General features: G+C 35.1%; 2 protein-coding genes across 2 annotated transcripts; both read right to left on the bottom strand.

The window, feature by feature from the left end:
* Nucleotides 1–1,499: 1,499 nt before the first annotated feature.
* Nucleotides 1,500–4,178, bottom strand: LOC137715652 (E3 ubiquitin-protein ligase RMA1H1-like). Its single transcript, XM_068454992.1, has 2 exons — nt 3,918–4,178; nt 1,500–2,430 (listed from the first exon to the last, which is right to left on the bottom strand). The coding sequence occupies exon 2, from the start codon at nt 2,419–2,421 to the stop codon at nt 1,651–1,653; it is 771 nt and encodes a 256-aa protein (XP_068311093.1). The 5' UTR covers nt 2,422–2,430; nt 3,918–4,178; the 3' UTR covers nt 1,500–1,650.
* An 8,082-nt stretch (nt 4,179–12,260) lies between these two features.
* On the bottom strand, nt 12,261–14,378 carry LOC137715918 (uncharacterized). The gene is made up of 2 exons (XM_068455281.1): nt 13,960–14,378; nt 12,261–12,785 (listed from the first exon to the last, which is right to left on the bottom strand). The coding sequence occupies exons 1-2, from the start codon at nt 14,216–14,218 to the stop codon at nt 12,472–12,474; spliced, it is 573 nt and encodes a 190-aa protein (XP_068311382.1). The 5' UTR covers nt 14,219–14,378; the 3' UTR covers nt 12,261–12,471.
* Nucleotides 14,379–15,843: the final 1,465 nt, after the last annotated feature.

Consider the following 15,843-nt stretch of genomic DNA (forward strand, 5'->3'; position numbering starts at 1 on the left):
TAATATCGTTACAATTATTCTCGACAAGTTTTCATAGTCAATCTTTCACAATTCAAAGAAAAATTTCAAAGATGGAGTCATGATGTCATGGAGGCACCAACGGCATTTGCGAAATGGGGGCCGGAATAGTCTGAATTGGAGAGGGCTTAAAAGCTAATTTACTAATTGAACTGTTTATCTTTTAGGTTTGATAATAATACTAAATATTGTAATAGTGTTTAGGGATGTTATTACAAATAGTCCTTTATGTTTTGACAACTCAATAATTTGAATTTTTATGTTTCAAACTCATCAATTGTGTCTCTAATCTCTTAGTTTAGTCATCAATGTTGTCATTGTCGTCTAATTCCATTAGAAAATTCATTCGTGTGTTGATGTAGCACCCATTTGAGTCCCACAAAGCCAATTAGTCATGCCATGTTTAAATGTGTGTGTGTTAGCAATATTTGATAGATATCTTTTAATGCCAATATGTCAATATAAAGTTGATATTAAGTACCAATACCATCCTTGGAGTCATTCTAAGTACTCTCATGGGTCATTTCGACCCAGTTGTAACACAACAGGAACCTTAATCATACGATAAAGTTGGACGACTCTTAAAACGGCCTACACATAAGTCCCTTATTGCCAACCACTTAGGTCTCGTCTAGCAGCTCACATTTGATTGACTATTTTAATCAGATAAGATCGAATAGTACTGATTTAATCAGTCAGGCATTTGGTGCAGTAGTTGTTACAAAGTCAAAATACAAGAGAATGAAAGAGAAGAAAAAATGGGGAATTGCAAAAATTGTAAGAGATGAAGATGAACCAGCGGCAGCCCAGATGCAATTGGGTGTGTAAGTCGGCGGGAATAAGGGGTATGGGCTGGATTTGGGTTAGAGAGAGAAAATGGAGGGAGAAAGAGCAGTTGCTTGGAAGAAGATGAAAATCAAAAAATGCGCAAGCCTCTCCCTCCTTCTAATTCAACGCGTTGAAGATCCGACTAATTATCCTTAGCTTTTGGACGGTATTAGTTAGCGAGCGTGAGCCGTATTAAACTAGTAGGGCCGGGTTACCTAAGCAAGTGATTATTTAATACATAACTATACCAAACACCCGGTTTTGTATTATTAATCCTATTTAGTGCTATATACGGTTTTAATGAGGTCTTAGCATAGAAGCTTAACCGACTGATCATGTGCTTTTGGTTTCTTGGCCGGTTTGTTTTAGCTAAGAAGTTTGTTTGAAAAGGGCTTTTCGAATAATACACGTTGAATTATTTTGGGCAAAAAAAGTTAAAAGTGCTTATAAATTCGAAAATAACACTTCCAGCGATTTATAGAAGACATGCTATGTGCTTCTAACAAAAACACACTTATTGAAAGGGCTTTTGAGCAAAAAGCATTTTAAAGGCTTCCCAAATGCCCATAGTATTGCTTCTCCCTTTGTTGGCTTACCCCTAAATGCGCCCAAAGAAAGAAGTAGTATCCTGCATAATACTAGTAAAACACCAATTTTAACATAAAATAAAATTATATGAACAGATAAATATACATGTCACAAGAGTTGTTTCTGCAAAATCTCTACCAGCATATTGTGTATATATTCTGTATGACGGTCATTTCTTACAACTGTACAAAGAGTGAAGCTATATAAAGAATGTGTTCAGAACAAGAGAAGGCACAACATAAAACAGCAGAAAAGAAAGAATGTTACTCTATTGAGCGATTTGTCAAGCTCTACTTCCTGCCTTCTCATCCTAGGACTGCTTGGGGTGTATGAATTCAGATACGGGTAAGTAAACAAACTGGTGTTTGAGCTCCCAAACATCCTTGCAAACACAAACTCTCCAACCATTCCAATCGTTGGATTGGATAAATTTGTCATCGTTGTACCCCCGAGATAAGCTGATTCTGAGTTTGTGGCATGACCTCCATAAGCAGGGTAGTACTGATCGTGAACGGACTGTGAATGCCTTTGCAAAAAATCTGGATGAAGTTGCTGTCTTGGCGTTGATGTGGCGGTAGTAGCAGTTATCGAAGTGTTGGACATAGGTGGGGGTCTACGTGGTACAACCATATCCAACTGAGGTTTCTTTCCGTCAGAATCTGAAGAGGAAATGCCTCGGCCGTAGAGGGGAACAACTGAAGAAGGGGAGATGTTAGCCTTGCAGACAGGACAAGTTTGCGGCAGGTTGGATTGTTCATCAGAGGTGGATGGGACCTGAAGCCACTTGTAAATGCACGGCCAGCAGTACAGGTGACCACAGAGAGTCACCACAGGTTCATGTGCTGAATCTAAGCATATATTGCAGTCAAAGGAACCAGTGTCATTGTCCGAGACTGTAGTTGGGGATGAGATTGAATTCCACTTCTTGACCGAAACATCTCCAACTGAAACAAAGCGTGTCTCAGGCTCATAGAAGTTCTGTTCCATAGCAAGGCTCTGTTACAAAGAAAGGTCGTATTCATTAGTAAAGCATAAATTCACATTATAAACAAGAATGACGAAACAATTCAAGTGTGTATGATTGTGTTTTTGCGCATGTCTGAGAAAGAAGAAGAGATTTCATTAACTAATACTACAGGAAAGGAATTTCAATACTGCAAAAGAAGTTGTCCCTAAATATTATGACCTCTACAAAAAGCTTTTATAATCAACCTCAACAACGCCACTGACGGCCAGCTCAACCAGAGTTCTATCTCTAAACAGACACTAAGCATCTAGAAAAAACACAAATGAATAAAACAAAAAATAGTGTTTCATTCCAGTCTCCCAACCAGAGTTCTATCTACGGCTGTAACACAGGTGATAGGAATATATTATAAAAAAAATTGGAGAAGAGAAGCAAGAACTTGTTTACTAGTCTAAAAGATAAATAAAACAACTCTCAAGACGGGATCTCAAGATCCCAGAGGATATCAAGATCTCAGTAATCCAGGTTTCAAAACCTACGGATCCTGATTGAAGACTTCAAATCAAGCCACAAGTATCCACAAAAATGTTTTGGAAGAAGAAATTGATAAAACAAGCTTCATATCCAAGATCAAAGCAAAACAGCAAAACCCTTTTTTTATTACAAACGATATTGGTGAATGACCGTAACAAACAAAGTTACAATCCCTTGCAAGGATTGCAAAAGTCAAAAGCTTACTCTCCAAAAAAAAAAAAGTTCACAGATATTCGAAGGGAATTCCGGAGGAAAATCTAAGTTCAAGTGAACTACTTAGTACCACGAAGATGATCATGTAGGATGATTAATGCCTTTGACATAAACTATAGCTTAAGATGCTCAATTTTTCAGAATCTGAGTAGCTAAAGTAAGCCTAACAAAACATTTGCTTATTCCTCAAGGAAAATTTCCAGTTCATTGATATATATGACTCAAACAACCTGCTAGCAGCTAAAATTTAGCAGTTGAGACATGTTAATTTAAAGTATGTATATAACAGTTGAAACTGAAAAATCACAATTGGGAGAAGTATAAAAACAAGGTTTTTGTTAGATGTACAGAAACAATGGCAGAAATTATCAACATAAGAATTCCACTATGAAAAATCTAGAGACCAAAATCCATCTTAACAGAAATCACATTAAAAGATACACACTTTCCGTTCCAAACACATATTTTCCCAAGCCAATTAAACGCAGAAGAAGGATCAAGGAAATACAGGAAACGGTTCTATTTTATAGGAATCAGAAATTGCAGACAAATAAGATAAAATTAAAACATGGCAACTGAAAACCCAACAAAAAGAAAAAAAAAAAGAAAAAGGAAACCAACCCATCATTGTTCTAAACGTGAAATCAAAATGCAAGAGAAACCCATCACACAGAACCAATAAATTCGAGAACTTTCCCACACAAATTCCAGAAATAAATTAAACGAAAAAGGAAATTAAGAGAGAGAGAGAGGGAGGAATAGTGCATACCAAGGAAGATAAAATGCTGGAACGGATCGAGGTGGCAATCAAAAGCGAGTTGCGAATCTTACAGGTTACGAGAGAAAAAGGAAGGAGATAGAGAGAGAGAGAGAGAGAGAGAGAGAGAGAGAGAGAGAGAGAGAGAGGTGGTTGGTTTGATTGTTGGCGACAGAGAGGAGAGGTGGAATGGTTGAGAGCGAAAGTAGGAGGGTGAAGGTGTTATAAATACAAAAAGAAGAAAAAGATCTTATCTTTCGAGATCGAGTTTTGTATTTTTGGTATTCTTGTCTTTGGTCTCGAGTATGTCTAAGATATATATAAAACTAATTTTCTTTCTCATCCTCTACAACAATTCAACGTCTTGGACACCGTTCGTTATTTTTTCCCTTTTTTTTTTTTTTTTTTTTTTGTTAACAAATAACATTATCTACATTAGAAGAGTAGAAGAGTAGAAGAGTAAACTAAGTCTTACAATGAACTAGCAATAATGTGATTTAAATTCGCCTTTGGTGAGAATCGAACATAAAACCTCTCACTTACAAGTGTAGAGAAATATCATTAAACCGTAATACTAAGTAGTTGTTCCTTTTCCCTCTTTAAATTTCTTTGTTTGCTTCGTCACTTAGTACTACGGTCTAGTGACATTCATTTTCACTTGTAAGTGAGAGGTTTTAGGTTCGATTCTCGCCAAAAGCATATTTGAACCACATTATTGCTAACTCATTGTGAAACTTAGCTTACTCTCCCACATTTAATGTAGTTAATATCGTTTGTTCAAAAAAAAAAAATCTTGATTTGCTTTGAAATCTTTTTATGTGTACCGTCACACTTTTTAATATAAATGGATTATACAATTGAGATGTATTATTTTTAGAGTATATTCTTTGGGAATATTTTTTCTTTGTCATCTTATTATCACCGTTAAATGAGTTTATATTTCGAGATAGATTCAAATCTTAAAATTTAAATGCATCAAACGATAATAAATAGGGTGGTGAGTATTACCACAACTTGAGAACGGTAAACAAAAATGCACTCATATTCTTTATTGTTCATCCACTTATCTTATGCATGTGATATGTCACTTTGTGTACCGCATATACGGAAAATCTATTTGTGTAAAGAGAAAACTACTTATATTTTGGTAAGCCTTATAAAATCAGTTTCTTGGCTCAATTTTATTGTTTGGTAGATATATTAGCTCAGTTTTAATTGGTCTTGCGACCTCTAATTTTTGTGTATTTGATTAAGGTTACGTACTTAATGGTCTTTTTGTTGTGTATGATATGATTTGTCATGAATATAGTCTATATAAATCTCTAACATTAATTTTAAGGTTGAAAAATCCTCCTTCGACACTAACAAGACAATATTTTACTACTCTACGAGAAAAAAAGTTTTGAATTTGAGTGTAAAGGAGACCGCTTTTTCTTAAACTGATTCCACGGTTATGGATCGGATCATTATATTGGTTCGGCTCCCAATTTGAATTCTCACAAGGCCGACATAATCAAACTCATAGTTTTTTTTTTAATTATTTATTATTATTATTATAAAGAGCGGTCCGTGTTTAACGGAAAATCATAATTTAACACATACAATCTTAACACAGAATAAAGTATAAAAAGAAAAATAACATATATCCATAAATTTTCTTTTTTATGAACATAGTATGAATTATTTGCAGAACTAAGCTGGAGTAGGCCCCTAGAAAAATAATATATATCTATAAATTTTCTTTTTTTATGAATATAGTGTGAATTATTTGCAGAACTGAGCTGGAGGGCACATGAGTCACAAAGTCTTGTATATCAAGTAACCTCATCATTTTTCTTAAGAAGAAAAGAGTGCCTCTTTGATTAGAGCAAAATATGATCCACGTCCTTGCACAAGGTTCTAAAAGACACCAGGCGCTAGTCGGGCAGCGGACTAGGGCCTGGCAGCTAGGTGGGGTCTAGGCGGGCGCCCCCGCAGACTAGGCGGATTTAATTAAATCTATTATATTTCCTGTAAATAAGTGTCTACTTATACTTAAAATATATATAATTTCATCATAAACTACAAAATAGAATGACATATTTATTATGAGCTATTGAAACATAATGAATACATGGGAAACAAGCATATAATGTGTATTCATCTAAGTATTCAACAAGACTCTTACAATTTATTGAAAAATAAAATAAAATGCAAAATGAAAGTTATCTATTTTCTGTCTAAGTGAGTCGCAACCTAGACGGGTCTTGGCGGGCTAGGTGGATGCCTAGACGGTCTAGAAGGATGCCTCAGTAGCTTTAGGTGCCCTTTCTTAATTTTCAAACGCCTAGGCATTAATCGGGACGGTGACCAGTGGCCTAGGGCTTAGGTGGTGCTAGGCGGGGATTTTTAGAATAGTGTCCTTACATCACATGCACCAAAACGTCACCGTTTGGGTCACAAATCTGTGCAGCCTAGCTATTTGGTGTTTGGCAAAGGGCCGGCAACAACAGAGGAATCTTCCTACCCATGAATTAGAAGAGAAGAAGCAACTAGAAACTACGACTAAATCGGTAAAAATGATATCTCATTCTCTTCACCAAGGTGTGAAGAAAAAAAAAAGTATATATATATATATATATATATATATATATATTGTCAAATGATTAGGGTTTTCATTGGTTTAAATTTTTAAAGTGCGGAAAATTGTAACTTAATTAAGCAAGTAAAAAAACTAAAGTTAATGAAGATTAAGGACCAGTTTGGTATTGTTTTTTTTTCCCACCAAAAACTACTTCACTTTAAAGTTAAGCAGTAGAAAAATATTTGGTAAAATTAAAATATACTACTTTTTAAAAAGTAATAACCTTCGGACAGTAGCTTTTAAAAACAGTCTATAATAAACTCATTAATTCTGAACAATAATATTATTTATCCTTCTAAACACTACTTTTACGCTATTTTTCATACTCACAATACTTTTAAAAATACAATTTATCAAACATTCAATTACTTTATTTTGCAACTAATTATTCTTAAAATATAGCAGAAGCAATTTATTAAAAGGGCATAGCAATCCTAAATTGGCTAGTAGATGGAGATTTTAATTTCGCGAAACATTGACCCTCCAGAAGAATGTAACTAGCTAATCAATTATATTTTAATAAAAAAAAAATATAGGGTTGGATGTTGGGGCATATGCTGACTAGGCCACTATCTACAAACCGTATTTATATCTAATTAGTGATTTTAATAATTAAAATAACCTAATTAGTCTTAGTTCTATACGTACCAGGTGGATTTAGCTGCTAATTAATTATAATCAGCAGCCTGATTATCTTGAGAAGCAAGAAATGAGTAGTTGCCCTAGCAGACTATCAGTAGCAGAGAAATTTTTAAAAGAAAACTAATAAAAATGGTTTGAAAACTTTAAGTTTTAATGATAATGACAAAATAAAGGATAAAGTGAATAGTACCATGATTGACTTTTTAATGTAAAAATGTGGTTTTTCGTTAAAGTGAACAGTACAGTGGGTTTTTCGTTAAAACTTCCAATTTTTAATTGTGACGGGAACACAAGTGATACACCACGTATTTTAATATAAGTAATGAAAAATTTTATTTTTTAAATTATTAACCTTTTAGCACACATATCTCACCATTTATGTTGTAATACGTGTACCATCCATAGCAGATCAGTGTGTATTGAATCGATAAGCTAACTGCTTGTTCCGTCGCATGTTAGATGTTCATGTACTATACCCATGCACGTGGATTGCTTTTCGGACACCGTTTTCATGGCCAAACCCTAAATCTTTGGCTGTGGGTCGTATTATTTTCTAGTAGTTTCTTGTGGTTGTGAGACGAAAGATTTGTTCATATTTCAAGTCTATGCTTAACGGTGCGATTAGGTTAATGTTTTTTTGTCTAAACGTGTTATTCAGTCTAACAATGTAATCATCTTATATATTGTCAAACTATTTGATTATACAACGACGTTCTTCTATTTATTTACTTGTTTGTGACAATACAACCGCCATCTTTTTTTAATATATGCCGGTACAGTAGTAAAATAAAGATCCTATATAATATAAGAAGAAAGATAGCATCACGCACTATCCCACATGCAAATATAGTGGGACACTGATTGAATGTAGAGTTGACAATTACAGATCAACTAAATAACGTACAACAAGTAAATAATTGATATATAATAATTAGTATGCAAGTTCTAAGCGTAAATCACGTGAGATTGGTCTTGCGTGGAGTTCTGCCAGAAATTTGGGATATATTTTGTCATGCCCATGTGACGTGGAGTTATCACATTTTATATTGATGACAGATTAATCTTTTTTTTTATATAATTTTGGTGTCATATGAGACGGTATCCAAATCAAATGGTACGTTAAAGCTAGTAATCTCAAAAAATGCATCATTATAGTTCAAATTTGGATTAGAAGTTCGAAACCTTTACTCGTTTTTCACTAAACCAACCATTGGGATTAGCTCAAATATTGATCCAGCATTTCAACGAAGATGCTAGTTTATCCTGTTTGGTCACTTGCGAATTCATGCATATCTAAACTCATATGGCGCTTTCATGCACGTAACTGTGAGCATTCATACTATGCCAAATCCGAAATAATTAAGGACTCTTCCCATATAATGGATATGACAGATCTTTTTCTTTGCAATCTTCTTGACTATCCGAGATGGATTTAATCAAACGCAAATCAGTCGAAGTTGGAAGTTTCTAATCATGTTGACTAGACTCATTCCCTATGTTGTAAGAAATTATAAATCAAACGATAGGCGGGTTGATTACGTATCTTATAATTTTTATGTGATTATCTAATAAAATATTGAATATAGTCATTTACTTTTCAGCAAGAGTCCTATTTGCAATATGTTGATACAATACAATATTGACAAAGTAATAGTAATACAGATAATATAAAAACACGTTAATGATGTGGTCTGATATGTCTGGTCCTTCTAATCCCTGTAAAGATAGTCATGTGGACTTCTACTTTTAAAAAATAAAAAAGAATAGGATTAGTGGGTGCCAATAATCGAAATTGGCACGTATCGTTTGAAATAAGGGTTTAGAATTTGTCTCCAATTCTTGGATCACCTCGTAGTGAAGGTAGATTGTCTGGCTTTCTGTATGGATGTCCTTTTTATTCTTTTTTATTTATATGTTTACGGTTAAATCACGTTAATATTTTATATTTCTATTACTTTTTGTCTTATTATCTTTAAAAAAAAATTAACATAAAATATTAATATAGCTTAACTGTGACCGTATAAAATAGAAAATTATAGAAAGAGCATCTAAACAGAATAGCAGACAATCCGCATCCCCTGTAGTTTTTACTCATGTACGGTTCAATGAAAATATAATAAACCAAAGGAATTTTACACAGAGCCACGTATTACTTTCATCACAATCAACAGTAATGTGACGCTTGGTGACACCATAGGGGGCCTATGGCCAGTCGGATGTTTGTAAAGGAAAGGTTGATTCTCTGCCCTCTCATTTCTATATTTTTTATACATTTTTATGATGTGTGATCACGGTTAAGTCACGTTAAGATTTTATATTAATTTTTTATAGAAATACTAAAACAAAAAGTAATAGGAATATAAAATATTGACGTGATTTAACCGTGACCACACAAATAGGAGGGCATGAGAAGAGTATGGAAATGGAAAGGCAGACAATCCACCTCCTTGTTAAGGAATTGTTTGTGCTTCTGAAGTCTGAGATAATCGGGAGATAATTTCAATAGACAAAATCTTGATATGTAAGAAATTTCACGGTTGAATATGAATAGTCTAATAAGACTTCCTTTACCCTATAGACTCCTTTTTCCTGTATTATCTTTCAATTGGGAAGAGTGCAGAGTGTCAATTGCAACTCTTATAATACGTATCAAATTTGTTTATTTTTATGCACAGACTTAATATCTTGCAAACCAATAAAGAAGTTGAGAATGTGACTCAAACTCAGAATCTCTTACAAAGAAATATTTGATATTATGTTTTTGAGGTCTACTAAACATAAAAGCTTAACCTATTGATGAGCTGACAATGTATGTTAAACTTACGATTATACATCATTATAACGTGTCGGGAGATATACCGTTAGATCAAACTAAGAAACAAGATGCTGATTTATTCGTATACATATTGTGCAATATGAATCCAACTAATATACCAGGACCATGTGAAGTATTTGACGCTACTTCTTCTTATGCTAGCCTTTTTGTAATCATCACGCTATGTCTTTTGAATTTTATCTGGCTATATTTTAGCAATATAATTCATAATCTGATGGAGGATGAGGAAAACTATCCATCCTGTAAATTTAGAAGACTAACTTTTATAGTACGAGGCGCTACAGTGACGATATTTCTGTGGCATACAAGTCATTCTCAAAGTTTAAGGCAATGTCAATAAAGATAGTAAATCGAGACAAAATTAAAAAGGATAAGATTCAACACGTACGTATGAGGATCATCATCCAAATCGGAGTCCATTTGGATTTTTGGGAGATTGTAGTTGAAATTAAACATAAGCTAGCTCTTGCGGCATTATACATGTTCACATAGGATAGGACTTGAACAAAGAGGTTTGTTTTGTTCGATAAGGACGACTTTTGCGTTTAATCCCCACCCTCATCCCTTTGGGGCACATCAGAACGCTCACTTGGACTCGTCCTAATCTTTCATTTGCAGTTAACTTCGTGTGCCAGTTTATGCTTTCTCATAGAGAATCACACTTGCAGGCAGTTAAACGTATCTTTCGATATCTTAAAAGCACTCTTGGACATGGCTTATAGTTTCCCAAAACTGCTTCACCTCTCATACTTAAAGTCTTCATGGTATCAGAACAGGTTATCCCACGTGTAAAGTCAAACGGTCACATGAGCTCCACGTCATCATGTTGTGTTGTTCATTTGTTAGGCTCGAAAATTCACCACACGTGAGGGTGCATGTTGAGAATGAGTCCCATATTGATGGAAGAAGGGATCTTGCATGAGTTTATAAGAAGTTGAGCTACATCCCATATTGCCAATTAGTATTATGGTGGAACCTCAACCCCTTCAAGGACTACATTGCAGATATGCTGAATTCCTTCAGCGACTGCTAAAAAATGACACGAAATACACGGGTTTGAGTTGGCCATAACCGCATGACATGGTTTATTATAGAGTTCATGTTTCTGGTCAACCTGTTTAACTCAAAAATGACACATATTAACACGTTTATATGATTGTGTAATCCTTGACTTGTATACGACCCAACACGAGATAAACTATTCAATTGTGTTGGATATTTTGTGGGTTATGGTTTAGAAGAACATGAGAGATAATGTTGCTTCAAGGTACGTTTTGAAGGTTATTTTTTCACACAATATCTTGCTCCCCCTTAGTTCAATGGGGAACTACAAATATGCCTTGTGCATGTACATGAAGTCCGAATTCAATCCGCGTTGAACATTGTTACGCACTACAACTTGAACCAAACACACCAAAAGATGAACGTCTATATAAACTAAAGCTGCGTAAGTCATCTCTATACATAGAGAAATAAAGTTTCCTCTCTGAATTGGCATTCAAACCATTCAAACAACGAGCATCTTCAGTTGGTTAAGGCCTAAAAACATTTTTCCTTGCACTCGAGGTCCCGAGATCAAATCCTCCATTCCACAATATCAAAATCTAGCTAGTCCTATTTTTCCCCAAGCCATTGCTACATCCAACGCAGGAGAGTTTTATGGTGTAGGGCATTTCCTTTTTTCGGTTTTGTTGTTGTAGCCTATGGTAGAGAATGATATTTGAATTGGCAACGTCTAACGTGCGGATAATAGACAAAATGAATTCAAAATTATAAGTACATGAACTGTGAGCCAATTTTTCCTACTTAATGCAGCCTCAAACGGCCAAACGGCCCCCTGGCCATTTGAAAGAAGAATGCACACATCTAAATAGCCCTAACATACGTAGAGGTGATTCTTACAGACCACTTTCACTCAGGCATCTAAGATCGACGAGGAGTTCGGCATTAGAAAACTTTTAAACCTAAGGACAACACCACAAAGTAATTTGAAAGAAAATTACCTAAAATGCAAAGGTAAACCCAAGGAGTTGACACGAATTTCAGGACTGTTTCCTTCCGAAAGAATGCTTTTATCCATTGCACTAGCTCTGAAAGAAACTCCTAACGTATATTTCTAGGCAATTCTACATGCATAGGTTCCTGCATCACTTACTGGGATCTTCAATCACAAGATAAGAAAACATAATTGTAGTATGTAACAAGGAAAAGTATGTCAAAGATAATCCACACGTACGATTAACATTATAAAAGAGGCACTAAGTTAATAATTTACTGAGTAACTAACATTCTCGTAAAGGAAAGAAATAGTTACAGCGTCATCCAGATAACTAACTATACAGGAGCAGACATGAGTTTATTTTGGGAGAGATATATCTCAACCCCGAGACATAAGAACCTCGAAAGAGAAGAAACAGATACAAGTTGCAGCTTAGACCCAGCAAGGCAACTATTACTTACCACCTCTACAAGAACTTCTCTATGCTGGTGGTTAATGTAGATTTGGGAACAGCACCAATAACGGCATCCTTTTTCTCACCACCTTTGAATATGATGACAGTTGGGATACTTCGAATCCCATACCGGGTTGCAATTGAAGCGCTCTCATCAGTGTTAACTTTGTAGCATTTGAGCTTCCCAACATATTGCTTTGCCAGTTCATTAATTATAGGGTGGATCATACGGCAAGGCCCGCACCACGGAGCCCAGAATTCAACCAAAACAGGGGTTTCAGAATCAAGGACAAGTGACTGCCATGTTGCATCACTAACAGCCGGCACTGCATTTTTTTCACAAAACATACTGTCAAAAATAAAACTTCTTAACAACCAAAAGTAATAGACAAATATATGTGAAAGCGGAACTGCAACAATCAGTCCAATGCTTTGGACATTGATTGTAAAGCAAGCAACAATCAGTCCAAAAACACCGCGTTGTACATCAAAACTCAATTTCGCTCATAAAAAATTTTGATATTTTCAGTCACAAAAATTTCAACCGCTTTTATACTTCATCTATTGCATAATAAACAGGTTTCTTCTTTGTATACTCTCACAAGTAGAACACTGAAAAGTAAGCATGTATGCATACATAAATTTGCTCCATATCTACACGTTGGTTTAGTTCCAAATCTGAATTACTAAGATTCATGCCCGAGTCCCTAGATTGATTATTCACTTCTGTGTTTATGATCAGTCACCATGCATTCCATCAACATTCCACCTGAAATCGAACATGTAATTTTGGAAGATTTTGGTCAGTCACCATGAACTATGTCCCTTGACAGTCTCACCCGTGGCTTGTCTTTAGCTACCCGGTGGTCATTTCTGCCCAACCAGCCTAACCAAACAATCACAAGTACCCACAACTTGAAATCACCAGATTAAGCTTGCCTACGAATCCAAACTTCATCTTCAGAACCATTTGATTACGCTTCTAAGGCGGGCTCATCCTCGGTTCCTACTAGCTTCCTTTTACGAGTCCATCCCAAGTTTTCAAATGTTTCAAAAACCAATACATTTCTTCAGTATCATATCATCCATTTCCCATTTCTTTGCGATCGGTAACTTTCATTTTTTAACTTTCTAAAAACAATAACACTAATCACATCAACTTACGCAATACTCGGAAATTGAGTGTAAAACTTAAACCCTATCTTCTCAGCTAATGCAGAAATTAGAGAGTAAAGGTCATTTCTTGGCTGCAAGTTCTAAAATTCCACCTTTACCAAATAAACAATCTCAATCTATCACTTTTCAACAATATCTACACAAAAATTAAATCGACTATGAAACTTAAATCATCTGCTGATTACTAAGAAACTGAAGGAGAATTAAACAGAAAATTTTCCAGACAACCAAACACGTATGAAACTTGAAATAAAATTAAAAAACTTTGAAATAAACAAAAGATAATTGAAATCATGACTGAAGATGGCGAAATACAAGACTAACCTTCCACGGCGGTGTCCTGAGCCTCACAGACGACGAGTCCACCACGGCGGCTCGCTCGTCCGGAAGCAGGACCGTAACTCAGCGATCCGGCGGAGCGAGTTCGGAGAGCCGATCCCACCTTGAGGCCTCTGTAGCGAGGCAACCGAGCGCCGGCGGACAAGGACGAGGGCGAGGAGGGAGCCGCGATCGGAGAGAGCGCGGCTGAAGAAGGGAGAGCGGAGGATCGGGGAGCAACGATAGAGTCGAGGACTGTAGCCATGACCGCACAGGGTCGGAGCTCTATAGAGAGAGATGATGGAGACGGAGCAGTTGATGGGGACGGAAAAAGCAGCAGCGAGTGGATTGGGGAGAGGAGGAGAGTGTGGGCAGCAAAGGTCAATGGATGAGAGTCTGAGACGATAACTGAGGACGAGTGCGCAGATATCCTGCTTTGATTCTTTGCAATTTGCGTTGTGGTAAAGTCACCAGTCATACTATGACACCTCAGTACTAACTACATTTTTTATTTTTTATACTCTATAATATGGTTATTTATTTTTTACATTTGCCAATGTAAAGTAAGAATATGCTAGGAAAATTAAAATTTTAAATTAAATTTGTAAGTGCTACTAATAAAAAATAAGAACGTTAATCGATATTTAATTATTATTAATTTAATCATTTACAATCACATCATTTGGTTTGTAAATTTAATTTAAAATTTTATTCTTCCTAGCATTACTCGTAAAGTAATATTATGTATTAATTTATAAGGGAGAAATATTTAAATCATGTAGTAAATTGAAGATGAATGGTCTAATCATCAAGGTTATCCATGTGTTTATCTGGAAACAATAACACTTGGTGAGCAGTGCGTCACATGAACAAGAAATATATATATATATATATATATATATATATATATATTTTAAACAACAATTAATTTAATACTTTGAGAAAAATAATAAAAGTGTAACAATTTAAAATTTTACATGTTATTTTTCCTAAATCTAAAAAGGAAAAAAAAAGAAGAACATGAACCAAAATACCCCCACCCAAAAGTTACGAAGGTGCAAAATGTGACATAAACAAATGTAAGGCATTTTGGCAAAATGGTCTTAAGATTGACATAACTCTTCATTTTGATCATTGAGATTTGAAATCAATAGAACTGGTCCTTAAGTTTGTCCGTCGTCAATCACATTGGTCATTCTTGAAAAATCTCTATTAAATAAATATCAAAATGATAAAAATACCCTCAAGAATGGAAAGTTTTGATCTCAGATTATACCAAAGTAATTAACGGTGGACAAACTCAGGGACAAATTATATCAATTTTAAATCTCAGAGATCAAAGTGAAGAGTTATGTTAATCTTAAAGATCATTTTGACAAAAAAAAAAAAAAATTCTAAATGTAAGGATAACTATCCTTTAATCGGATCTCTCCCATTAAAGGCCTAGGATCAAGTGATTTGGACAGTTAAAATTTGAACCAACAGCTACAAATAAGGGACCTTTCTAAAAGTTATAATAATTGTAAACGTTGGATCAAATTTCAACGGCCTGGATCACTTGGTCCTGGGCCTTTGTTGGGAAAGATCTGGACCGGATCCTTTTCTATTTCCTAGGGATCTTAAGGATCCAGCAATCGTTTCATTTCATCGTACATCGTGAGGTCAATTTTCATTAAGTACTATTTATATTTGAATTTGAAATTTAAAATTTAAAATAATTTCTGACCACATAATATATGATGAACAGATACGATTGCATGATCTCTATAATCTCGAAGATTTTCCTATTTGTGGAAAGCAGGCTGGGGAAAGTGTGGCAGCAATTTATTACTCGAAAAAGACGTCGGTAATTGCTCCTTGTCTCTGCTTGATGCCTTTCACATCATTCTT

This window comes from Pyrus communis, chromosome 14, assembly GCF_963583255.1.
Source record: "Pyrus communis chromosome 14, drPyrComm1.1, whole genome shotgun sequence".
NCBI classification, from domain to species: domain Eukaryota; kingdom Viridiplantae; phylum Streptophyta; class Magnoliopsida; order Rosales; family Rosaceae; genus Pyrus; species Pyrus communis.

Excerpts from the sequence above, each read along its gene's own strand:
- LOC137715918 (XM_068455281.1), bottom strand. The coding sequence starts at position 14,218 with ATGGCTACAGTCCTCGACTCTATCGTTGCTCCCCGATCCTCCGCTCTC. Across the intron at positions 12,786-13,959 it reads TCAGGACACCGCCGTGGAAG|TGCCGGCTGTTAGTGATGCA; the intron begins GTTAGTCTTGTA and ends AAAAAAATGCAG.
- LOC137715652 (XM_068454992.1), bottom strand. The coding sequence starts at position 2,421 with ATGGAACAGAACTTCTATGAGCCTGAGACACGCTTTGTTTCAGTTGGA.